The sequence below is a fragment of the Mastigoproctus giganteus genome, chromosome 2, assembly GCF_048544385.1.
Source record: "Mastigoproctus giganteus isolate SK-2022 chromosome 2, ASM4854438v1, whole genome shotgun sequence".
Classification (NCBI taxonomy): Eukaryota; Metazoa; Arthropoda; class Arachnida; order Uropygi; family Thelyphonidae; genus Mastigoproctus; species Mastigoproctus giganteus.
In genome coordinates this window covers 63,629,358-63,657,159 of record NC_143576.1, presented here as the reverse complement: position 1 = coordinate 63,657,159, position 27,802 = coordinate 63,629,358, and the positions used below count along the sequence as shown (strand labels likewise).

The window sequence follows — 27,802 nt, the reverse complement described above, 5'->3', positions numbered from 1 at the left end:
ATGTGACAAATAACTCCCTGATTCAGACAGTATAAAAATGTTGGAGCAGATTCATCAGAAACCATTCATTTAGCTCACTTTTGCAGGAGCACAAACATAGCATAACCATAAGGAGATTCAGATTTTTTTGTGTTGTATATCTCATACTTTGTATATTCTTCTGTGTTGTATATCTCATACTTTGTATATTCATATTTTGTATATTGTATATTTTTTTATTGTTTAATCTCAAAAGAAATTCTGTGTACTTACTGTTAATTACAATGGCTCTGCAAGTGCAAATTATTTGCCAATTGTGCAAAAATAAATGCAAAGACTTCCTTCAATGCAATGTGGTCTTGTGTACTGCATCAAATGCATAGATATGTCAACTGCGAACTGGAAAAAGATGTCACAGGCAGCGATCGACTCGTGGAAGGGCCCTTGTTGTATAAATCACAGGCAATCAAAGAAAAAGCAGACGAAACATGAAAATAACTTAGGCTCCAGCCCAGCTGATCCCTCAAGCCCTCCCAATGGTGAACCTCAGTGTTTCAACTGTCCCTCATCATCAATGGATACTCGGCAAAGTGGGCTATCTGAGGCCATACCTCATGACGTGGCATCAGAGCAGACAAATCGCTCCTTCTCTCACCTCCTTAACCAAGAAGTTTCACAAGATGAAAATCCAAATGAGCTGACCACAAAACTCATTTTTCAAATCTTGGACACTCACAAATCCATGATGGTCTCTCTTCTTGATGAAACTAAAAAAATCAGATTGGAAAACGCACAATTGCGTGAATTTAATTATATTTTACTAAAGAAAATTTCGGATTTGACAGATCTTATTCGAAACTCCAGCAGATCATTAAGACCTACATACAACTGGACGAAATCCATGGAAATTTCTACTTTCATGCCAACCCCTACTCCTGTTGCAAAAGCCACTTACACATCACGACTCCGTAGCCAGGTGGGAAGGAGCAGCAGTGCATAGCACATGCTTCTTGATTAGACCAGGGTTCGAGCCCGTCACCACCAAATGCGGAGGATGCGGAAAAGTCAGGGAATGACCACCGCATATCCCGGAGCAATATGGCCTTAGTTGCTAATGCTCTTAAAAAAACCCAAAATAACTTACACATCTATTATAAAGCAATCTCCATACCATCCAGCATATGCTCCTGTCCCCAGTCAGTCTCAGAAAACATCTAAGGATGTCAATCGAACTGCAAATCCACTCCTAGAAGATGTCATTTCTTCTAGGCAGCAGACATCTCATCGGAAGACAGCAGAATTTATCTATCTCTAATCACACAGGCAGACGTCGACATCTTCCTCCTGTTGTGGGAACAGCCACCAACTCTACAATCAGAGCAATCCCCAGAACCAAAATATCGACCAAGGGTATTTTTGTCTTGAGACTTGAACCCCATCTCTGCGATAGAGAAGCAGAGCAGCACATCAGAACGCAGCTGCAGATAGAAACAAAGGCAATAAAAATGATTTCTAAACACGAGTCATACAGCTCTTTCTACATTCAATGCCAGCAAACAGACTTGGATGAATTATTGAAGGACCACTGTTGGCCTGTGGGAACTATCATTTGGCCTTTCTATGGATGACCCCCCCTTCCTGGCCCTAGGTTACCAGCTAGTGACTCAGCTATCGAAACAAGTGAGCATGAATGACAATCCGTGCGTTTTTCAGATATTCAGGAATCTCTACAGGAAATAACATCTACAAATGATTCATCTGTCTCTTCAGTATACCAGAATTTGAATGACACTAACTCTTGTGAAAACATCTTTCTACCCTGTCACTTGCCAACAATTAAGCCAAACAACTTATGCCTTACTGCAGCATCAAAAGATGCAATTACTGTATTCTATATGAATGCATGCAGTCTTGTAAAACATAATGATGAAATCCTCGCTCAAATGACATCATGGAATCTGCATCCAGATCTGATGGTTTTTACTGAGACCCAGTTCTCTCCTGAGGTTTCAATCCAAATTCCAGACTACTCTCTTTTTCAAAGTTGCAGAGGTGATTCAAAAGGTGGTGGAGTTGCTATTTATGTTCATAGTCATCTGCAATGCTCTGCCTTTCCTATCTCAAATCTGCCTGATCAAGCTTGTGAACTCACTTTTATCCGCACTTCCTTTTTTGGTGATCGGGTGTCTATACCGACCTCCCTCAGCTTCAGTTAACAGCTTCCTTGTAACTCTTGACAACACTATCTCATTTCACAAGCAAATTCCTAAGCCTTCTACTGATTGGTGACTTTAATATTAACATTCTTCAAAGCTCTTCCTCTCAAGTGCAAGACCTCCTAGATGTCATTACTTCAAATAGTTTCTCTGTTCTTACTGATGGAAATGTCCTGACTAGAATGGGAGAGTCCCACAATTCCCTGCTTGACTTCACAATTGGGGAATGCTCTCTCACATATGCAATACTTGATGCAACTATTTCGCATCATCGTCCCATCCTAATGGTAATCGAAAATGAAATAAATGAAGCAGAGATCATGCACACTTTCAAATCTGTCACTTCAGACTCTCTCAATCAACTTTGTCATGACCTGCAGCAGTCAACGTGGCATGGAGTGCTTGCTACAAGTGATCCTGAAATTGCAACTAACTGCTTTTTTAAGCATATCCTAAATAGCTATGAAAAATACGTGTCATATATCAGGAGCCCAGGGAATAAAAAGGCCACCAGGACAAGAGGGAAAATATGCCCGTTCATCTCAAACAAGATTTGTAATATGTTAAAGAAAAGAGACAACCTTGCAAGAATTGCTAGAGCAATAGGAATCGAGGCAGATAAAATTAAATACACAACGTACAGAAACAAAGTCACTGACTGCATTCGGTCAGAGAAAAAAAAAAATACTATAGTTCTCAACATAGAGGTATCATAACAAGTAAGAAAAAATGGCCAGTTTTGAACAAACTATTACCGGGAAGGAAACTGAAATCACAGAGCTACATTGGAGATGTAGTTGAAAATGAGGTACTCATTTCAGATGACGAGCTAAAAGCTACTACCTTCTGTAACCACTTTATTTCAAGTGCGAATAATCTCTTTCAAGACGAACTTGATTTAAGAGACAATGAAATGAGAGAATCTGCCAAGTACTCAATCAGAAACTCTTTTTTTTCTCGTTCCTCTCTCCGATCAAGAGATTTTAGGGGCAGGGAATCAATTGAAAGAAAAGGGAGCCCCTGGCTTTGATGAAATATCTCCGTCTCTGCTGAAAAAGGTCCTTAGCTCAATTCTTACGCCATTGAAGTATATATTCAATTTCTCCTCTCAATCTGGTAAATTCCCTTCTCAATTCAAAAAAGCAATAATCATCCCTGTTCCAAAGGGAAACCGTTGTAACCCCATCAACAACTTTCGCCCAATAGCTCTACTCTCAGTTTTTGCAAAATTATTCGAAAAAATTCTTCATAGCAGACTCATGGGTTTTCTTGAAGAAAATCAGCTCATCCATTAACAACAGTATGCTTATCACTCTAAAAGATCCACTGATCTTGCAATTGTTGACTTCTGCTCAAGGTTCATTGATAGTTTTGAAAAAGGTCACTATGCTACAGCATTGTTTCTTGACTTATCTAAAGCTTTTGATTGCATAAACCATAATATTCTACTTAACAAACTCAATAACCTTGGCTTGAGAGGAAAAATTAACCTTCTATTTGAAGACTACCTTACCGATCAGCCGTTTTTCATAAGATCAATCATACTCAGACATCTGTTATTTCTCCAGGGGAGTACCTCATGGCTCACTTCTTGGACCTATCCTATTTGTTCTTTACATTGATAAATTTCTCTCTCTCTCTCTTCTTCCATCTTCTCACCTAGTAGCGTATGCCGATGATATTTTCATCCTAATCACAGATAAAGACCCTAATGAGCTTCAACTCAAAATCTCTGCCTTGCTTTCCGTGATGCATAATTGGATTCAAAAGAATTAGCTTAGACTGAATCCAGAAAAATCAAAATATATGGTGTTTAGAATGAAAAACAAACCACTAAATATTGATTTAGATGTAACATACAAACAAAAACAACTTGAAAGGGTGAATGAAACCAAGTTTCTCGGAATCTGGCTAGATGATAAGCTAAGTTGGGCAAAACAAATGATAACGCTATGAAAGAAAACTTCGTCACTAGTGGGAATACTCGCCAGGGCCTCTCCTTCTCTTCTCAGACAAGTATTCCTTTCTTTAATTCAGCCACACCTCACCTATGGAATCATTTCATGGGGTTACACCAGCCAAGAAAACCTTGTGAGAATCAACTCCATTCTCAATCGATACGTTTGTTCAATTTTGGGCCTTCCCTGGAACGCATCGGTTAGTTCGAGATACAAGGAAGTGAGTCTCCTAAGCACCTACCAGCTACTGCAGAAAGCCGAGGCGAACCTTGTTTACAATACTATGAAGACAGTAGACTTCCTCCCTCTCTTCAGATCCTTTTTCATAACCACAGACGAAGAAGAAATATTATACGATCTAAGAAATGAAGCCAACCTGAAGATTCCGCTTTTCAGAAAAGTCAATAGGTCAGAAACGTATAAAATACAGAGGTGCTAAAACCTGGAACAAACCCTGCAAAAATCAAAAATGTCACTTCACTAAATCAATTCAAGAAACTACTAATAACACACATCACTAGGTGTGTCTGATTCAAATTACCTTACACTTAACTCCTGGATTTTAAAAACAACAACATGGAAATAATGTATAAATGTTAAAGGAAGCAGTTGGCAAATAGTTTGTAAATTTCTGTGCATGTATCTCATCATTTTTTTTTTCTCTCCTCATTTAATTGTAAAAATGTTCACAATGATATTATAAGTAGTGATGCTTTTCAAAGTCTTCTGTAAAGAAATGTACAAAATACTCCAATTTATTTATGTCTTTCCTGTTGAACATTACCTGTACAATTTCAGAACTCAACATATTTCAATTGTATATTTGTATATTCATCATTTTTTAAGGGAACACCCCCTGCCATTGGCTTATGTGTTCTTTTTGCTGTTATCTCCCAAAAAAGTTTAACATAAAATAGGGATAAATAAATTATTATATATATATATACTTATGCTTATAAATATCAGAATTGGAAATTTACTTACCAGCCTGAAAGATCTTAATACAGATAACCCTGATACATTTTCTAAACTAAGTTCTAGCAGGGATAGGGTCACTATGAAAAAATCAAAAATATTCCACCCATCTTGAAAATAATACTTTGGACTCATTGCTATTAGTTTCATGCCCGCTTCAATAGCAAATGTAGCTGTAAAGAACTGTAAGAAAAGCAGACATAATTAATAGAGAATACAACAGCATTTTAAAACTTGTATATATAAACAAATCTATCCACAGGCTGATGATCATCCCAAAAAAAAAAAAAAAAAAACAAGCTCAAGTACAAAGTAAAAACTCTGAAACAAGAATCAAATCAGATACACCGCATTATATTCAAAAGTGGTCTTATCACCACATAGCACAGCCCCAATAGCATGTATAACATGAAAAAATACTTTATTAGGATAAATATTAGTACAACATTTGCTCTCTATACTGCTTCCTCTCACTTTCCAAACATAAATCTGAAACCAATCTGAAATTAGTATCCATCCAATATTATCAGAATTACAACAAAAATTTTAACTATATTCGCAATGTATAGTATGTGCGCTGGCAGAATACACTGGTCCTACAGGAACTAGTAGTTGTTGGTGACTCTACTATCAGGGAAACAGGGAACATATTGTGTAAAAAGGATAGGTGAACAGGACCAGGGTATATCTACCAGTGGCAAAGGTTGATGACATTGTAGAGCAGATATCATATTTTAAGGGCACAAAAGGTGATATTGTTGTACACGTTGGCACTAATGATATTAAGAGTAGGAGACTGGCAGAATTACTTAACAGTACAGGTCACTGTTGAAAAAAAGCCGTGAATTAGGGTTGAATTTGAAAGTGTCTGCAATTCTGCTCAGACATGATAGGAGGGAGTAATTGATCAGAGTCTTGTCGAACAATACGACCCTGGAGAGATTGTGCAAGGCTCAAGGGGTAGAATTTTTCTCAGCCTGGTCTGTGCTTGTTAACAGAAGAGACTGCTTACAGGGATGGGATACACTTAAATAGAACGGGAGCAAGAATATTTGCTGATGCTATTGAGGCAGTGTTAGTTGGGTCGGAAAACTGCTAGCTTGGGGGGGGGGATACATGGACTAATAGATTAACAGTAGGCACAGGCAGAGGTGAAAGTGATTCTTGCACTGCTTTTATTGGAATGAGCAACAGCCTGAAAAACAAGATGCACGGGATTTCAGAGGCTGCTGGGAGTCATTGCAATAAAAGTAAACACATGGGTTGTGTTAGGGTAGCTAAGAATAGGAACAGGTGCAGGTATACTTGCATATACACCAATGCTAGGAGTTTGGTAAATAAATTTGATGAATTTTTGGTGTTGGTCAATATTGTTGGGATATCAGAGATGTTGTTTCACACAGACATAAGGAATGCAGAACTGGAATTTGGGGAGTACAATGTGGGACAGACATAATAGGAAGGGAGGAAGGGTTATGCAATTAAGTTAAGAAACACATAAAATCCAAGGAAGTGCAGGCCGTTTACATTGCTGGACAGTGCAGTGTCGAGTCCGTTTGGTGTTACTAAGCACTGGAAATCAAAATTGAGAGTAGGAGTATTTTATAGGCCTAATGAATCTGATGAGTATAATAAAAAAAACTGTACAGGGAAATAGAGTGGGCTAGTAAATCAGAGTCTTATAATGGGGGGATTTTAATTTCCCAGATATTGACTGGAATTTGTGGGTTGGTCACTCACACTTTAGCAAGGCTTTTGTGGATTTATTGGATGATTGTTTTCTACATCAGCATGTTCGGGAGGCAACTAGAGGGAGTAATACTCTTGATCTGATTATCAGTACTGATTCTTCATGCATTAAGAATCTACAGATAAAGGAACCACTAGGTGGCAGTGATCACAGTGTGCTGAAGTGGGATTTACTCAAAGAGGTAACTACCATCAGGGATAAAGGGAAGGATTTTTGTTTTCGTAAAGGTAACTATGGAGGTCTGAGACAGCATTTAAATTCTATACAGTAGGCCCAACTGATGATATTATCAACAGCAAATTCAAAATGGGAAGCATTCAAAGAATTAATCTTGGAAGCTGCAACAGGATCTATAAAAGTTTGAAGGGGCTGAGAGGTGGCAAATGAAGTTTAACATTGACAAATGTAAAGTACTACATATGGAAAGCAGTAACCCCAGAGTAACGTATCAACTCTGTGGTACTACACTGACAGTGGTAGAGAATGAAAAGGACCTGGGGGTAATTGTGCAAGCAGATATGAAGTTTTCTGAGCAGTGTAGATGGGCTGCAAGAGTAGCTCATGTATATCATTGTCTTGTCAATGATATACAGGAATTTTTCTAGCAGAGATAAGGAGGTGATTATCCCCTTGTATAAGGCAATGGTCAGGCCACACCTTGAGTACTGTATACATATCTGGAGGCCTCATGCTCAATGCTGATGGGATTCTTCCTCTTGCTCAGAATAATCACCTGAGAGGGCATAATTCCAAATTGGGGAGAGTTGTAGGATAGATGTGTGAAAGTTTGCCTTTAACCAGCAAGTAGTTGATTGGTGTAACTGACTTCCATCTTTTGTTGTGAAAGTTGATAACCTAAATAAATTTAAGGCAGAGCTGGACAGGTATTTGGAACGAATGGAGGAGTGAAATGGGAGCAGTTTTTTTTTCTTTTTTTTCTGGCTCATGCTGACTAAGCTTGCTTTCTTGCATCGTATGCCTCTACTAATGCTAATGTGTTACACTTATAACTTATTGAACTTCATTTTATGAAAAAAATTCCAAGCAGAACTAGTGGTAGTCTATGCTTGATAAATAATTTCCTGTTGAAACTGGCTAATAAACTGAGGATTTGTTCTAAGAATGCATTTCATGGTTACACTGCGAGTGAATTAATTTGAACAAAACACTAGTACACCACTTGCTAATGTTAAGTAATTTTATTGTGAACAGTGATAAGAATTAATGCTGTTACTTAAAATTTACAAAATGACAATATTACATGATGTAGCTGAATCTTGTCCTAAGTGTAGCAAAACAACAAATACCTATAGTTTGATGACCATATGTGATGCTCATTACATAATAATATTACAAATTATTATGTCTATCAAAATAAATTATTTATTCTAATATAATAATTTTTTTTTAAATTAATGTGAAAGAGAATAACCGCAAAGTTATTTTCTTCAAATATAAAAAGAATCAAAATAGAACCAAATATATTTGGTTCTAATTTCCATTCTACCTCTCATTATAATGTTATCTGCTTAATGTTATCATTTAGATGAACAATAACATTAAGCAGATTAAAACAACCGACAGAAATTGAATTAAAAAAAAAGATATCCTGCTCATTATTATACATGCAGATCAGATATGAATCATAATTACTGATGATGCATATAAACAAACATTAATTTATTCAAATTGTTCAACTCATACACTATTCCGCATCTGAAAATGCATTATATAAAAAGTATATTAAATTAAATTTTATTAGCAATAGCATTAGCAAAGGCATATGATGCAAGAAAGCAAGCTGATATAGCATCAGCCAAAAAAAAAAAAAAAAACACTTTTTTCACCCATCCACTCGCTCCAAATGTTTGTCAAGTTCTGCCTTCAATCTATTTAAGCTATCAACTTCTACAATGACAGATGGAAGTTTGTTCCAACAATCAATCACCCGCTGGCTAAAGGCAAACTTCTGCACATCTGTCCTACAACCATCTTTCCTCAATTTGAATTTATGCCCTCTCAGGTGATTTTTCTGAGCAAGAGGAAGAATCCCATCAGCACTGAGCATGCTCAAACCATTCAAGGCTTTATACACCTGAATCAGATCACCTCGCAGGTGCCTAGTCTCCAGACACTGTAATTTGCAAAACTTAAGCCTTTCTTCGTAAGAGCAACCCTTTGTTCCATTCACTAATCTTGTTGCCCTTCTCTGTACTCGTTCCAACAGTTCTACATCTTTCTTAAAATGATGCCTCCAGATCTGTATACAGTACTCAAGGTGGTCTGACCATTGCCTTATACCAAGGGATAATCACCTCCTTATCCCTGATAGAAAAATTCCTGTATATCATTGACAAGACACCATGAGGTACTCTTGCAGACCGTCTGCACTGCTCAGAAAACTTCATATCTGCCTGCACAAATACTCCCAGGTCCTTTTCTTTCTCTACCACTGTCAGTGTGTTATCACAGAGTTGATACGTTACTCTGGGATTACTACTTCCCATATGTAGTACTTTGCATTTGTCAATGTTAAACTTCATTTGCCACCTCTCAGCCCATCTGCTCAACTCCTCTAGATCCTGTTACAGCAGTGTACTGTCATTAGTGTCCTTAATAACCCTGCCAACCTATATTGTCTGCAAACATAGACATTAAGCCTGATATACCATCATCAATATAATTTATAAATACAGAAAACAATGGATCCAACACAGAACCCAGAGGGACTCCACTAATAACAGTCCATGAAGAGCAGTGTCCATCCCTTTATCCATAGCAGCAATTTGACTCCAATGCCACACTGCTCCAATTTGTGCAGCAGTCTTCCATGTGCAACAGTATCAAAGGCTTTTCTAAGATCCATATATATGATATCAAAGTTATTTTTTGCATCCAGTTCCTTTGTGACTACATCATAGTATCCAATCAAATTAGTCAGACCAGACTTGCCCTTAACAAACCCATTCTGTGTCCGAGCTATAACTGAAGTCTTGTCTAGATGATCCCGCAATGCTTCTTTAACCAGTGCCTCCATTAATTTCCCTGGAACAGAAGTTAAACTAGCAGGTCTGTAATTACCTGTCTCCCTTTGATCCTCCTTTGTGGATTGGGGTCACATTTGCACATCTCCAGTCCATGGGGTACCTCCCCTGAGTCCAGAGAAGCTCTCATGATTATGGCTAAGGGTTTGCTTACTTCCTTTGCTGCCTCCTTTAATACAACTGGATAGATTCCATCCACCCCAGGTGCCTTTCTTGTGTTTATCTTCAACAATTTCTCCTCCACTTTACTTTCACTTATTACAAGATTATCTAGCTTACTGCCAGAGTTGAATAAACCTCTGGTATTCCCCTCCCTGAATAACTTCTCATGTGTGAATGTAGATGCAAAATATTCATTTAGTTTGTTAGCTACCTGAGCAGGATCATCAACAGTTGAACCATAGATATCAAGTGGACCAATCTGATTCATCCCCTTCCTTCTAGAGTTTACATAAGTAAAGAACTCTTTGCTGTTTTCCTTTGCATCCTTTGCAGAAATTTCTCGTAATCTACCTTTGCATGCCTAACCTCCTTTGTAACTTGGTTACAGACCAGCTTATATCTATCATAAACTTCTGTCACATGTTAATTTATATGTATCGCATGCACTTTTATTCTCTGTCACATGTCTAATTAGTTCATCTGACATCTATTTAGGCCTAAATCTTGAACAATATTTCTTTGTTGGTATGAAAAGCTTAGTAGTTTCCAAGATTAATTCTTTGAATGCTTCCCATTTTGAATTCTCTGTTGGTAACATCAACAGTTGGTTCCACCGTATAGAATTTAAATACTGTCTCAGACCACCATAGTCACCTTTACGAAAGCAAAAACCCTTCCCTTTACCCTTGATGGTAGTTACCTCTTTGAGTAAATCCCACTTCAGCACACTGTGATCACTGCCACCTAATGGTTCCTTTATCTGCAGATCCTTGATGCATGAAGAATCATTACTGATAATCAGATCAAGAGTATTACTCCCTCTAGTTGCCTCCCGAATGTGCTGCTGTAGAAAACAATCATCCAATAAATCCACAAAAGCCTTGCTAGTGTGTGAGTGCCCAACCCACAAATTCCAGTCAATATCTGGGAAATTAAAATCCCCCATTATAAGACACTCTAATTTACTGGCCCACTCTTATTTCTCTGCACAATTGCTCATTATACTCATCAGAGTCATTAGGCCTATAACACACACACACCTACCCTCATTTTTCCTTTCTCAGTGCTTATATCACACCAAACAGACTCAACATTGCATTGTCCACCAAAATCAACTGGATGCACTTCCTTAAATTTTATGTGTTTCTTAACTAACAGCATAACCCCTCCTCCCTTCCTGTCCTGTGTATCCTTTATAAAAATAAATAAATAAAAATGATAAAATTACAAGTCTATTTACATTAAATTTAATTGCTATACATTGTAAAGGTAAAATAATTAGATGAATTATATGACAGGAGGCAGGGGTGTAATTAATGATTAACTTTCAGAAAGGGTTAGGATAAGAAACAGTGATGACTCCCCTGCCTCCTGTCATATAATTCATTTTCCAGGTGATGTAACGGTTGGGAGAGTGGCTGTTAACTTGCATCAAGTAGAATCCTTCAGGACAACTTAGGTATGGTTAAGACAATTTAGGGATGGTCAGGTAAATGGCAATTTTGTTTGAGAGAGTTTGTTTTGTGGAAGGCTAAATTACCTCCTCAGCAGGGAACTACAGTTATGGCAAGGGCTCTTGGTTTATAATAATTGCTACAGATGACAGAAAAAAGATGTGTGACTTTTACTGTCAAAATGCTCATGGGATGGGAAAAATCTTTGTCCACGACATGAGATATGTGTTCAGCTAGAGAGCCTCCCTCTCCTGCACTGATGGTTATGCCATAATTGTGCTCAAGCCATGGAGGACTGCATAAGTCTGAGAGATTTCTACCCAATCAAATGTTGACTATGATACAATTACAAGATGTGGATTTATTATTATTATTATTAGCCATATGGTGCAAGGAAGCCTGAGGCTTATGCTGCACCAGCCAAAAAAAAAAAAAAAAAAAAATTCCTGCATTACCATGAAAGAGAAAGAGTCGGAAGTAAAAGGGAATCACCAAGAATGATGATGTCCAGCGCAGGACACTGGATTTACCAAGTCCATACTCACCAGATGTGAGCCCCTGGGGATAAATTTTGTACCAGTTCACTTGAGATAAGCAGTAGGAAAACATATTCCCCTCCCCACCAATGAAATGAAATGAATAGATCACTGGAAAGATTTTTTTTAATGTAGTGAGGTGTAAGTTTGTTATAAGCTGTCATCTATCATTTGGCTACAGCTCTGAGTATTATACTTCATCAAATTGTGACAAGTGAATTTTTATTATATTATATCATTTTAAGATGTTTCCTATGTTCGTGTTTTGTATGTGTATCAACGCGCTACAATTGTATAATATGTGTGATGATGATGATGATTTTCATTTTTTATGGCGCTAAAACATCGAACATTATAATGCGCCAGGAATAATTTAAATTTACAAGAAAGTTTTAAGATTTTGGTAACCCATAAAAAGATTACCTCTCAAAAGTTTTATATAATGTATAAATAAGTAAAAGGGTAAAAATAAGGGTAAAAAAATACATTTCCTATTTTATATACGTCTGTACATATTAATAGCACATAAAAAGTTAAAAATTGCTGACATATGGTCATTGTCAGATAAAATCTGACTGAGTGTATAAGGCTCAGTCAGATGGCTAAAAGCAATAGAACATGCACTTCTAAAAATTGGACAGTCTGTTAAAACATGCTTGATAGATAAAAATGGTGTCACATTGCAAGCACGCAGGAATGTCTTCAGCCCTCAGCAGAAAAGAACGTGTCGGATGACAATGTCCTATGCAGAGCCGAGTAAGAATAACTTCCTCTTTATAAACCCTGCGAATACTAGACTGCCATGGTTGGATTACAGGTTTAATCTGATATAGTTTGTTGGCTACCTGCCTATGCCATGAGTCTTGCCACTGCGAATATATCTTGTTATGGATTATTTGCCTTTAGTAAAATAATAAGAGGAGTTTACCTCAATATAGTGCGTAGAACACTTCCGTATGATACTCTCCAGAAATTAAAACGAAAAAAATCGACAACTTACCGGTACATTAGAGTAAAATATAAATAATTAAATAATCAATTTAACACAATTCAAATCAATTTAAAACAATTAAAAATCAATTCTTCATTCAGTTCTTTTAATTGCATTAATTTGATTTTTAATTGTTTTAAATTGATTTGAATTGTGTTAAAATGATTATTTAATTATTTATATTTTACTCTAATGTACCGGTAAGTTGTCAATTTTTTCATTTTAATTTCTGGAGGGTATCATACGGAAGTGTTCTACGCACTATACTGAGGTAAACTCCTCTTATTATTTTACTAATATTATTATCAACGTAGAACATATTGAGTAGTACAGCTCTGATTCATACTATCGGATTATTTGCCTGTAGCCTGTATAGGGGACTGATGGGCTAAGATTATTCGACAGGGTGGCTGATTTGGCTGCATTGTCAGCCAAATCATTTCCTTTAATCCCGACGTGGCTGGGGATCCAGTAGAAGCGGATATCAAAACCACCTTCATAGAGGGTGTGTAACATCTGCAGAAGCTGGGCCAGGATTGAATGAGTCATCCCAGATAAAGACTGTAGCACACTCAATGAATCGGTATATATAATAAACCGCTGGTGTTGGCAAGTTTTAACGTTGTCCAAAGCTAACTCTTCAGTGTGCAGCTCTGAAGTATGTGCTGCATTCAAGAGGAATCTGCTCGGATCTACTACAGTCAGAAAAGACAGCTGCAGATCCAACGCATGATTCTGACTTCGAGCCATCTGTGTATACTGGCACAAAGTCAAAACGTTCGGCTCCATGTTGTCAGTAGAGCTGAAGGTAGACAGCAGGTAGACCATCTGACTTCGTCCAGTTTTCAAAGGAGAAGTCACATGCTGGAGTTAGAGCATGCCAGGATGGAAAGGGCTGCTTGGGTGATAATGCAACCTTGTCTACTGTGAGGTTCAGCTCTCTGAGTAGCTCTTGGACACATATACTGAATGGATAGTTTGCAGTCTGATGCATGTTATAAAGATTTTCTCATCATGGCTCAAAAACGGATGTCCATGTGGGGTGGTTTGGCAGGGTGTTCAGCTGAAAAGCATATTGTAAAGACAACTGTTTCCACTGAAGCGACAAGGGTGGTTCATTTGCTTCAACACACAGACTTTGCCCTGGCGATGCTCTAAAAGCACCAGTAGCAATGTGGATAGCCTGGTGGTGGATGACAATCATAATATAATTTTGACTGCACAAGTGCCCTCTCATGCATTTGGTGCATAGCTGATGGATATAATGGGGGAAATGTCAGCTTTTGTCAAATATGAGTCCCAAGAATTTCATTTCCACTACTACTGGAATGGTGCTTTTTCCAAGTCTCAATTCAGGTTTGCAGTGAAGATAAGGCTTGTGGCAAAAATGGATGGAAATGGTCTTCTCCGAGGAAAACCTGAAGCCATTGGCCATTGTCCAGGAGTTAAGACGGTCAACGGCTTGTTGCAGTTGTCTCTCTATGACTCTCATGTTGCATGACTGGAAAAAAATGCTAAAATCATCAACACAGAGTGCACTTTTCATGTTTGGAGATTTGTTTGTTTGTTTCAGGATTTATTAGGCACATCAGCAACTATGGCCATAGTGCACCAAGGGTTGCAGGAAGTTATTCGGTAATAGAGTTAACTTTAATGGCAAAAACCGTAACACTAAAGATCCTACTTGAACTTGTAAAACTTGAACTTGGAAAAAACGGGAAGATAAGTTTTTAATAAAAATGGGAAGGTGGCCTCTAAAACTAAAGTTGTAAATATCTTTTAAAATTCCAAATATCCAAGTAGTGTCATACGGTTTTTCCATATCAAAGAAGATTGACACCAGGTGTTCTCTTTTAAGGAACGCATCACAAATAGATGTTTCCATTCTAATTAAGTGGTCCAAAGTGCACCTGTTCATTTGGAAGCTGCACTGATTTCAAGAGAGAAGGTCAATTGATTCTAAGTAGAATAAAATGTGGGCATTGACCATTCTCTCCAATAATTTACATAAGCAGCTAGTCAGAGTGATGGGGTGGTAATTTGAAGGAAGTTTAGGATCCTTGCCTAGCTTAGCAAAAGCAAGAATAATTGCCTTGCGCCAGACGTCTAGAAACTGCTCTTCAAGGAAAATTCTGTTGTATAGGAAGAGCAGATGGTCCATACATTTTGGTGGGAGGTATTTGATCATTTCATAATGGATGTCATCTGGTCCAACAGTGGTAGATTTTGTGAAGGTAAGCACTCTTTTCAGCTCAAAGATGGTAAAAGCCCCCTTATATGAGTGAGAGCCCTTTTATCTAAAATAAAGGGCCTGTTTTTCAGTTTTGTGTTTAAGATTTGTTATTTGTTTTTTTAGGAGCATTAGCAACTAAGTCCATATTGCTCCGGGGATATGCAGTGGTCATTCCCTGACCTTTCCACATCCTCTGTATTTGGTGGTCATGGGTTTGAACCCTGGTATAATCAAGAAGCGTGTACTATGCACTGCTGCTCCTGCCCACCTGGCTACGGAGGCGCCTTGTGTTTAAGGACCAGAAACTCAGGGGAGTATGATAATGTTGCTGCAATAGTACATTCATTATGTTCCAGGACTGATGAGGGATATGCATTGTACTTTCCCTTCATTTTCAGCACTTTTTTCCAGACTACCTTAGAGCTGGTTGCCTGGTTAATAGATGATGTAAAATGGATCCAGGATTCTTTTTTTCTCTGATGTCAGATAAAATGTGCTTTGACGCATGCACGTTTAAAAGCTTATAAATTGGCTTTGGGCTATCGGCGGAATATCATCCATGCTCAGTTTTGCTCCTTTTTTTGCTGTTGTGCATTGTGGATTCCACCATGGTTTGGGAAATGGTGGAAACCATGAAATTTTTTTGGAATTGCGATTAAAGCTGCTTGGATGATACTTTCTGTGATGTAAGTGACTGCACCATTGATAAGCTTCTGACTGACTGCAGTGATGTCAAAATTTGCCAGATCTTGAAAGGCACTCCAGTCAGCCTGATCACTCTTCCACCACAGTAACCTAAAAGGAAGACACAGTCTCCCACTATGTAAGCAGGTTATCACGGGGAAGTGATCACTTCCATACAAGTTTTCCTACACCTCCCAAATAAGCGAAGGGAGGAGAGCAGGGGAGTAGATAGATAGATCAATGGCAGAAAACGTATGGGTAGGCATGTGGAAGAAGGTGTTTGTTCCCGCATTTAGAAGGGAGAAGTCATTGTCATTTAGCATATGCTCTATGACTTGCCCCTTTCCATTGTTGCTAGCACTACCCTACAGTGTGTTATGTTTATTAAAATCCCCGAGAAGTAAGAAAGGGTGAAGCAACTGCATTACAAGATCATCAAGGTTTTCCTGGGAGATGTTGGTCTCAGGTGGCAAATATATAGAGCTGATGGTTAACAAAAAACAAACTGTAAGGCAAATTGCAAAAGCCTCTATGCTGGTTGTAAGTAGCAAAGACTGAACTGGGGTGCAGTTGCCCACAAGGATAGCTACTCCTCCATGAGCAGGACCATCTGCAATTCTGTCCTTATGAAAAATTGTGATGTTACACATGATAGAGTCATCATTTGCTTTTAGGTAAGTCTCCTGCAAGCAAAAGCAGACCAACTTGTGCTTTTGCAAGAGGGCCTCGATGTCATCAGTATTTCACCGGAATCTATGACAATTCCATTGTAGGAATTTAGCCATTATTTTGGCTTAATGGGTCCACAGGTGGCTGCCGAGGTGTTGAGGGTTTATTTTGTCAGTCTTGGATTTATCTTTTGTGGGAAAGTATGGATGCTGTCCCGTGTCCATTTCCTCCTCAGGAAAGAGCTCCAAGATTTTCTTCATGTACCTCCTTCTCCTCGACATCCATTTTTTTTCTTGAGAACTAGGATGTACGTCAGGTTTCTTATTCTTTTCTCCAGCAACTTGTTTTCTTACTGATGGAGCATTAGGAGGTACAGATATAGGAGTGGCAGCTGATTGGTCTTTTAGTGCAAATTTTATTTAACTTAGCAGGTAGCGTGAAATGGGAGTGAATGACTCCTTTGGTGGTATGCTCATTTCAGTCTGAGTTCCAATGGAACATCCTGCTACCTTCTGAGTGTAGGTTGGTTTATTTGTATTTAGAGGTTTCCCCGTTTTCCTTGCCTCTTGATAAGATATGTTCAGCTCTGTCACAAGTCGTTGAATTTCTTTTTCTTGTTTCCACCTCTGGCATGCTCTTGAATAGGCTGGGTGTTCTTCTTGGCAGTTAATGCAAGTTGGTTTTGCAGCTGAACTCCACGACAAGCCATATGTGAGTGTCCATATTTCTGGCACTTGAAGTACTGTAAAGGATTTGGGACATACAGATGCACTGGAAAATTAATATAGCTGGCTTTGATCTCATGAGGAAGAGTTGGTAAATTAAACAGCAAGATAATAAATTGATAACTTGTTTCCCATCCCTACGCATGAATATATGTTTAACAGCTGTCACTCCTTGGGGTTTTAACTAGAACAGATTTCCTCTTCAGTCACATCCAACAGATCCCATTCTGCAATGACACCACGGGATGAGTTAAGTGTCTTGTGGGGGGGGGACAGTGATAGGCATTCCTCCAATAGATGTAGCATGGAGAAGCTATTCTGAGTGTATGTCACTTCTGGTTTCTACAAGTATGTCACCTGAACGAAGCCATTTGACACTCTTAGGAGAGCCTGCCAACACTACCAAACCCTTCTGGATAAAGAAGGGTGACATTTTTCCTATAGACTTCTCACTAGTTGAGTGAATTTCAGGAACCGAGGTGTTGGACCTAATACAACCTCCTTTTTCTGTCTTTTCGCAGAAGTGACTTTCTCTTAGTCTACGGTCAAATTTTCAGTTAGGGACCAGGCTGGGGCTCAAGAAGAAATTAGTTTATCAGGAGTCATGAAGTTTTGAAGTGGTTCAGTGCTCAGACTCCCCACCCACCATAGGGCCCAAAGGGATGCCCACTACCCAGCATGCAATAAATGCATTCAGGAGTGGAATGCCAGGGCTATCCAGACACCACACCACACAATGCCAGGGCTATCCAGACACCATTGCCAGCCTGAATCCTGTCCCTTGGACCATGAGGGTAGGGGCATGACATTGACATGTTTTACCCTCGCAGGCGAGCCTACTAGCTGATTGATCCTAGCTGGGCCTTCCAGGACCACCCGTCTTGTTGAAGCGGGGGCCAAAGTGGCATACTGAAGCTGGGCCCCTCAACCACCAGGATAACCCTTTCCAAATTTCCATGGGTCACAGCGCATAGCAAACACACAAGATTCCATTAATGTTAGCCTGGAACCTAGGCTGTGGGCATTGTATCCTAGTAATGCTAATCTGGAAGACCAGAAGCATCACTGAGAGGTCCCCTCAATCTTGTACAGGTACCCACGTTGAGGGGTATTATATATGTGTAATTAATCAATAGGCATTGCCCTCATGACCACTCTTGCTTTCTGTGAATTATGAAACCTTACGATATCTAGTATGGAAGATTTATTCATGAGGTGCATGTTTGTGTTAACTTTTTTTTTATATGTTACATATATATATATATATATCTCCATGTGAGATCCCTAGCAACATGCTGTGATGGGGTATGTTGTATTTTGTCTTTTATGTGCAATAAAGACAATTAATTAATTAGAATGCAAGATTTTACATTTGGGAAACAGCAACCCCAAAACAACATATACACAAGGAGGAGTTTACTTTAAACCAGTAAAGGAATTATTTGGGGTTTATGATGCTGACAGATGTGAGGAGCTGTTGCAGGGCAGACATGCAAAAGGAGGACCCATAATGTCCTATCAATTAATCAAGCAAATGTTTTAAGAAATGAGTCATAATTCTACTGTATAAGGCAACTGTGAGACCACATTTGCCTTATACAGTGAAAGTTCCATCGAAAACAAGACAGACATTCTCCAAAAGTTCAAAGGATGGGCAATATGTCAGATGAGACTGACTAATTGGTGACTGTAGGAGAGGAAAAGCTTTGAATATGTATACTATACAGCTTTATCACTACTTACCTTAATGTGGAAGTAATCAAAATTTAGAGGGCTTGCTGAGAAGGGAATAGTAAGATGAATTATTATAATCATGATGATTAAAGAAGCCTTGCAGGATCATCTAGATAAGACTGTAGTAACAGTTAAAAAAGACACAGCATGGGTTTGTTAAAGGGAAGTCTTGTCTGACCAATTTGATTGGATACTATGATGTGGTCACAAAGAAACCGAATACCAAAAATAATTTTGATATCATATACTTGGATTTCAGGAAAGCTTTTGATAATGTTGCACATGGAAGACTGCTGTACAAATTGGAGAGGTATGGCATTAAGGGTCGAGCCCGTCACCACTAACTACGGAGGATGCAGAAAGATCAGGGAATGACCACCGCATATCCCAGAGTAATATGGCCTTAGTTGCTAATGCTCCTAAAAACCAAAAAACAAACAAGCATTAAGGGTAAGTTGCTACAATGGATAAAGGGATGGTTTAGTGGGAGACGACAGAGAGTGGTAATCAATGGACACTGCTCGTCGTGGACAAATGTTATTCGTGGAGTTCCCCAGGGTTTGGTGTTGGGCCCATTGTTGTTTTGTATATTTATCAATGATATTGATGAAGGTATATCAGGTTTAATGTCCAGGTTTGAAGATGATACAAAGATTGGCAGGGTTTTTAACGACAATAAAGACAGTATGCTACTCCAACTGGATCTAGATAAGTTGGGAAAATGGGCTGACAAGTGGCAACTGAAGTTTAACATTCACAAATGCAAAGTACTGCTTATGGGTAGCAATAACCGAAGAGAAATGTACCAACTGTGTGGTACTACACTCAGGGAAGTGGAAAGTGAAAAATACCTGGGGGTAAATGTGCAGTCAAATATGAAGTTCGGTGAGCAGTGCAGACGGGCTGCCCGGACAGGTCATGGAGTCTTGTCAATGATATATAGGAATTGGTGAGGGAAACAAAGGGGTACTCTTACCAAGAAAGGTTTAAGTTCTGCAAATTGCAGCACCTGGAGAGTAGGCATCTGTGGGGTGATCTGATTTAGGTGTATAATGCCTTGAATGGGTTGAGCAAGCTGAATGCTGATGGAATTCTTCCTCTTGCTCAGACTAAGAACCTGAAGGGGCAGTTTCAAATTGAGGAAAGATAGTTTTAGAATAGATGTGTGGAAATTTGCCTTTAGCCAGCGGGTAGTTGATTGAGGGAAGAACAGGCCTCCATCTTTTGTTGTGGAAGCTAATAGCCTAAATAAATTTAAGGCTGAGCTGGACAGGCATTTGGAACAAATGGAGGGGTGAAATGGGAGGGGTTTTTTTGGCTGATGCTGCATAAGCTTGCTTTCTTGCATCGTATGCCTCTGCTAATGCTAATTAGGAAGAAAATTTTATAGTTAATCATGCTAAAACAAGGAGGAATAAATTTAAACTAGGGGGGAGGGGGAAGAATTATAGGCTGAAACGTACAAAGTTTTTGTTAATTAGTGACTTAATTGGAACAATTAAAGTTTCCTAACCAGGCTGGTACAATTAGGTACACAATAATATGGCATATGGGTTTAGAAACTTCATTTTGGTAAGGATATAGATCTGTTGAAAAAGGGTACAGAAATGACAAACAAGATTAGATGGGAGCACCAAACGGACAATCTCATCAAGGGAAACTGAGAGTCTGTAAACTGCAGTCTCTGGAAACTAGGCATCAGCAGCATGTGATATAACTGAGGTGTATAAGGCTTTAAAAAGCTTAACTAAAGTAAATTCTGATGGCACCTTTACTCTTTCAAAGATGACACATAAGGGGGCACAAATTTAAATTGAAAAAGACAGTTACAGAATTTTACATTGGGCCAAAGTAATTAACAGTTAGAATAAATTTCCACCTAATATTGAGGAATTGAGTAGACTGAATAAATTTAAATAAGGCATGTGAAAATTATTAACAAGAATGGACAAAAATTGATATACAGTATATATTTTTTTGGCTGGTGCTGTATAAAATGTGTTTCCTGGCCAGTTCTAATACTGAATGGCTACTACTCTTAAACTAACGTTATGAGTGAAATATCATACGTTGGGCCCATTACGTTTTTTAGACAAATAGTATGTGCCTGTTATAATGATCACATTTGCAAATTTAATTTTGATTCTAATAAATGGTGATTCTAATAAGCGAAAATCTACAAATATTATCCAGAGACTACAAAAAATAAAGATTTTATATCTTTATTTTTTGCATATATTTACACTTTATTACCAAAGGTTTATTACCAGTTAAATGAAACGTGAAAATCAGAAGAATATTTTCCACAGGTTAACAAAATAAAAATAAATTTATACATATGTACATAGCAAAGTGACATATTAAACATGCTTTGTAATATTATTATAATTTAAAACAGTCACTTACTTTAGATTGCTTTAAATTATCACTACAAAGTCTATTTATAGATTTTTCAATATTGCATAAAAGACTATATTCATGATCACTTGCCCTAGTTTCTTCCAATGCTCTCCTCAGGAGAAGTACAACCCCAGGGGCTCATATCTGGTGAGTATGGGCTTGGACACCAAAGGTCCTGAGCTGGATATCATCATTCTTCTTTTCTTTTCTTGGTTATTCCCTTTTACTTCTCTCTCTCTCTCTCTCTCTCTCTGGGTAGTAATTCAGAAATTTTTTTTTGGCTGGTGCAACAACATAAGCCTCAGGCTTCCTTGCACCATATGGCTAATAATAATAATAATAATAATAATAATAATGATGGCGAAATGAAGAACCACCATTAAGTTTGAAAACATCACAACCAGGCCAATCCCCAACAGGAGAGGAATCTTTCAGGGAGATGCCCTGAGCCCATTGTAGTTCTGTCTAGCACTTAACCCGCTATCCACCATGCTCAACAGTAGCAAGTACGGATATAATCTCAAAGAAGGAAGGAAGAACCTGTGCACCCACCCGATGTACATAGATGGCATCAAGCTCTACGCGGGAACCGAGAAGCGCCTCCAGCAATACTCCAGATCACCGAAGAAGTCAGCAATGCTATTAGGATGGAATTTGGTCTAGACAAATGTAAGACCCATGGTTTGCACCAGGGAAAATTAGTCAACCGATACTACCAGCTGCAGACCAGTAAAGAGATCAAAGCCATGGCAGAGGGAGAGGCCTACAAATACTTGGGGATGATGCAGACTCAGCCGTTACAGCACAAGGAAATTAAGGCCTGCCTGACCGAAAAATACCATCAGAGACTCAGAAGTCTGCTGAAAGCAAAGCTGAATGGTGAGAACACAGTTAAAGCCATAAAGACCTATGCAGTCGCAGTGTTAACATACTCCTTTGGGGTCATAGACTGGACTAACATTGAGCTGGAGGATATCATGAGAAAGACAAGGACAATGATGACCAAGAGCCGCCAACACCACCCACAATCTGCTGTGGAGAGACTGACAATTGCCCACAAAAAAGGAGGAAGGGGCCTGACAGATCTCATTGAGCAACAGAAGACAGCAATAGTTAACCTGAAGGATTACTTCCAGAAACACACAGCGGCACTTCAGCAGGCCACAAGTAAGATAGACAACCAGTATACCCCCCCCTCAACCTAAGCAAGGAGGCACAAATGAAGCTAGAAAGATGGGCAGAGAAGACACTCAATGGCAGACACTATAATGATCTCCATCAATATCAGATAGATAAAATTGCTTCCAATGCATGGCTCATGAGCAGGACGCTCTTCCCTGAGACTGAAGGATTCATGCTCACCATCCAAGACCAGGAAATCAACACCAGGAACTATAGAAAATACATCGCCAAGGAACACGGAGTGTTCAATGACACATGCCAACAATGCCACCTGGCCTCAGAAACAATCCAACACATCACCCCGGGATGCAAGGTAATCATCCAGACTGAGTAGACTCAGACACGACCAGGTAGCCAGGATAATACATCAGAAGTTAGCAAGGAAATATCAGTTGATAGAAGAAAGTGTACTGTACTACAAGTACGAACCCCAGGCAGTACTAGAGATCCCAACCCACAAGCTGTACTGGGACCGTGCCATAATAATGGATAGGATGCACAACAGACCGAATATAACCCTTGTGGACAAGAAGGAAAAGGCTACCTATCTGAACAAAATCAGGAAGTACACGAACTTAAGGCAGGAGATCAAAGAGATGTGCCATGTGCAACAAGTAACGACCATCCCAATCATCTTGTCAACCACAGGTATGGTGCCAAAGACCCTACATAACAGCCTTGCAGCAATAGGTCTCGCAGCGAACAGCTACAAGGAAGTCCAGAAAGTCGCAATCCTGAACACCTGTAGGATAGTCAGAGAGAGTTCCTCGACGAACAATAACACCAGACATGACAACAACCACCCTGTGTACTTGGGTAGCAATACCCGTCACGAGGTAGAACCCCCAATCAAGGAGAAATAATATAAGAGCAATAATAATAATAATAATAGCTTCATGAGTTTGCAGTTTTGTAACTGGAATTCATTCGGGTTCGTCTTCATTTTCCTCCTCGATGAAATTATCAGTAACAGACTGGGCAATTTCTTCATCTGTTAAAGTTGTAGTAACTTGTAGGTCACCATCTATGTCCACCCAATCATTAAACTCCTGTTCACCCATGTCATGAATAATTAATGCATTAGTTGCCCATCATGAATAATTAATCCAAATTTTTTTTAGACTGTGATGTGTTGGAGAATCATCTGATACGGTTCTCCTGCAAACCACAGCACTTTCGCTACTTTGTGCAAGTTGCTTTGCTGCTCTAGTCTGGGGCATGATTTCCATTTAAATACAATTTAGTTAACAATAAAAATTAAAAGGATTTATAAATTTAATTGATTTATTGCCAATACTATACTAAGCTAATAGATTCCTACTACAGTCCTATGTATTACACTATCTAGCTTTACGTTATGCCTTACACTATCAAGTTTGAGATATACATAACACTATTCCGTATTGATACTACACAATGGTGGCAAGTTTCAAACGGTACAAGTTTTACCGATACTAAATAATAACCCACAAAATCTCTATCTTAGTTCAAAATAAACCAAGTATTGTAACTAGGAATATAAAGCTATTTCTAGAAAATAAATTAATATGCCAATTTAGTCAATAAAATGGTAAAAATTTAAGAAAAACTTTATTTGCTGGAGCCATAAAAATTTCGCCCAGACCGAGCTAATATGTTCACAAACTCAAATTAGGTTAAGTTCAAGGAAATCATTCATCTAAATATGGTAATTGAGATTAAACTTTAATAAATGATAAGTATTATTACATTTGAGTAATATTAAATCCAGAATAGCATACCACTTAGGTAACACCAAACTCAATTTAGTTTATAATGAAAAAGAACCAGGGGGAATCATCAAGTCAATGTGAAATTCTTTGAGAGTGTAGGCTGGTACTTTGAGAGTGTAGGCAAATAATATCCTATTGCAAAAAGAAATGGTTAGGCTATATCCAGAATATTGCATACAGTTTAGAAGCCTCATTTTAGGAAAGTGGTGGAACTATTGGAACAGGGGCAGAAAAGAAAGACATGATTAGTAAGGGACACAAAAGTATTTTCTTACCAAAGACGATGTTAATTCTGTAAACTGGAAACAAGGCATCTGTAAGGAGAACACCTGATTTGTGTGTGACTTAGAGACCCACATGTAATTTTGGCAATTTTTGCTCTTCATTGACTCACTCTACCTTGCTGAAACTCTCAATACCTACCTTTATGTCAATCTTCTGGCATGTTCTGCAGTGAAGGGAATTTGTCTCATACCAATGTAGTACTATATTTATATTTGGTAGGACAAATAAAGATTCTTTTTTTTCTTTCTTTCAACAAAGGAGTTTGCAAGTGCATAAACAAGACTTAAAAATTAGCAGCTTCTCTTGCATCCAATTGCTGATGTGCAATGGCTTTTTGTTTTATCACAACACATTCAATTGCTACACTCTCTGGCTTTTCTTCTTTCATGGAAAAGTCTGGATGGTACCAAATTGTAAAGCATGCAGGTTTCTCAACTGTCAATTCTCTTTTCATCAGAGAGGATAAAAAGGGGAATAATATTCAAAACTCCCAAATAAGGGATATGAAAAAATAATTACATAAATTACAGAGGATAAAATGTTGTGGGGAGAGGTATTTTAAAAAGAATAATTAAAAATACAATAGAACCTCAAAATATTGAATTCAAAAATCCAAAACTTTCTGAATATTTCTCCTAGGAATATCTGGCCCTATAAGAACAATATATAAAACATTCATTCTGCAAGACATTCAATACTAGTCCACAGAATCGTACTTAACAGTACATCAATGTATGGAGATTACAGGGATCAGAACTACTATGTTATCCAATAAAAATAATAATAACCCCTGAATACTTAAGGGTATATGCATAATCTGAAAAAAGCTCGAATTAAAAAAAATAATAATAAATAAAAAAATAGAATTTCGAGGATGCAGATTTATGAGGTTCTGATATGCTTTTAAAACTAAAAACTATTTGTTTTTAAACTAAAAATGGATCATTCAAAATTGTGTTCATATCAGATTGAAAATAAAAGGGGCATCAAAAAAAGAAACATTTTTAACTATTTCTTTCTGATTTTTTATGATAATAAATTGAATTAATTTTTTCTGAGTATGTATGTGATCCTCAAAAAACAATGGAGCACCTGATAAAAGGATGCAAATAGATTCAAACTAAATACTGATGGAATCCTTACTCTCTCAGACAACACACATAAGGGAACATAATGACAGTTGGAACAAACTTCCATCTGGTGTTGTGGAAGTGATTAGTTTAAATAAATTTAAGGAAGGATTAGACAAATTACAATGGCAAAAAAAAGAAAAAAAAATCCAGAGCAACAGTTGCAGCTTCCAAAAGAAATTGATCTGCTGAGTCCAAAAATCTCAAAATTAGGTCTCTATCATATCTCCACTGAAATATTTACTGAAATTTTATGACTGATTTCAAATATTGTACAATAACACATACCTATGCTACTTAGAAATGACTCTTATTCATTTTAAATCTTAATCAAAAATATAATGTATTACATAAATTCTGTTTCCTTAGAAATGTTTGTTGCTCATAAAGTGTTTCTGTCCACTTTGCTTTCTATCATAAGAAAGAAGTGGTGATTTCCGATCATAGCAGTATCCCAGCGAACTTCATGCTGCTTTTTCTATTGTGAATATGACCTGCTGAAAGCATTTCCCTTGCACTTCACATACATCCCCCAAATTCTGAGGGGAAATGCTGACATGTGAATGAAGAAAATGAATTTAATAATGTTTCGCAGCTCATATCTTTATAATATTATAGTAAAGTTGGCACGAGGGATTCATAATTACTTTCTTTCCTTCTTCTAAGAAACCCATAAAAAACTGCTTTATAAAATCACCAAACTAATAAGTTTAGTATCCTATAGCTTTGTTTAAAATACATCTTATTTTTAGGTGTTTCTTTACTTCAGGCACAATGAAAATTTGTTCTTTTAGTTTGCATCAGTTAAATTGGTAAAAACTTCCTTTAGGTAGCACAACATGCTGCAAGTTAGGGGGAAGAAGGGTAATACAGACACACACATTTATATGATGGTATGGGTCAAATTAATGCTTACAGACACCTCAAAAATTCTTGTTCATTGCCACAACAGCCGATGGCAAGATGTTTTGAGGTACCAATGTTTCAAATAAGCAGGAAGGTAAAACAAGCTTAAATACTTCAAGGAGTGTGTCAGGGTAGTAAACTATAGAAGAATACTTAGTCTTAAGTGTCTCTACAGTAATGTCAGAAGTTTCACAAATAAAATGGAACAATTTGTACTCCTGGTTAGGCCAACTATTGCTGACATAATAGGGCTAACAGAAATGCAGTACCATGTGGAAATTGGGGATGACAAGTTCCACTGGGGTATGTATAATGTATTTAAAAAAGTTAAAAAAAGAGAAAGAGAAAAAGCAGCCTGAGTGTGAAAAGGGCTTTTGCTGACTCAGAAGTTATTCCTGTCAGCAGAGAAGCTGTGTGGAGTGAGTTAGTTGGAGGCAAAAGTATAATGAGAGTGGGAGTAACTTCCAGACCAAGGGATTGTGAAGAGTATGATGAGAGCAGTCTCTACATGCAGATGGAATGGACAAGCAAGAGCGAAGCATGACTTATTATGAGTGACTCCAGTCTACCCTTAAGCAATAGGAATAACTGGAAGGGAAACTCACTGAACCAAATTTTTAAATAAAATAGATGATTATTATTTGTAACAGCAAATTGAGAAAATACTAGAGGTAAGAACATTCAAGATGACATTATACTCAAGAATTAGATGACACCATAGGGCTTACACAGGAACTACTGGAAGGTAGTGATTATGCAGTCATTAGTTGGAAGATGAAGAAAGATGTTGCAGTAGTTAAAGTTAAAGGAACAGGTTTTAATTTCAGGAAAAGGGACTATGATAGTTTGAGGCACTACATGTCATCTCAAAAACATTAGAATTATGGAATATCTTTAAAGCAGTAATCACAGAAGCCATGAGCACATATATACCATTAAATGAAAATAAGCACAAGGAGGATGCTCAGTTGAATGAATATGGAGCTGGTCAGTCAAATAGAGAAGAAAAAGACAGCATGGAAAAGTTACAGAACAATG

The 27,802-nt window shown here is 37.9% G+C and overlaps 1 protein-coding gene across 1 annotated transcript in view; it reads right to left on the bottom strand.

The window, feature by feature from the left end:
- LOC150089320 (sodium channel protein para-like) overlaps nt 1-27,802 on the bottom strand; it is a 2,114,826-nt gene that overhangs the window by 803,247 nt on the left and 1,283,777 nt on the right. The window contains exon 18 of the mRNA XM_090389008.1: nt 5,138-5,311. Coding sequence (XP_090245134.1) covers nt 5,138-5,311 — 174 coding nt within the window. The remainder of the gene's footprint in view (nt 1-5,137; nt 5,312-27,802) is intronic.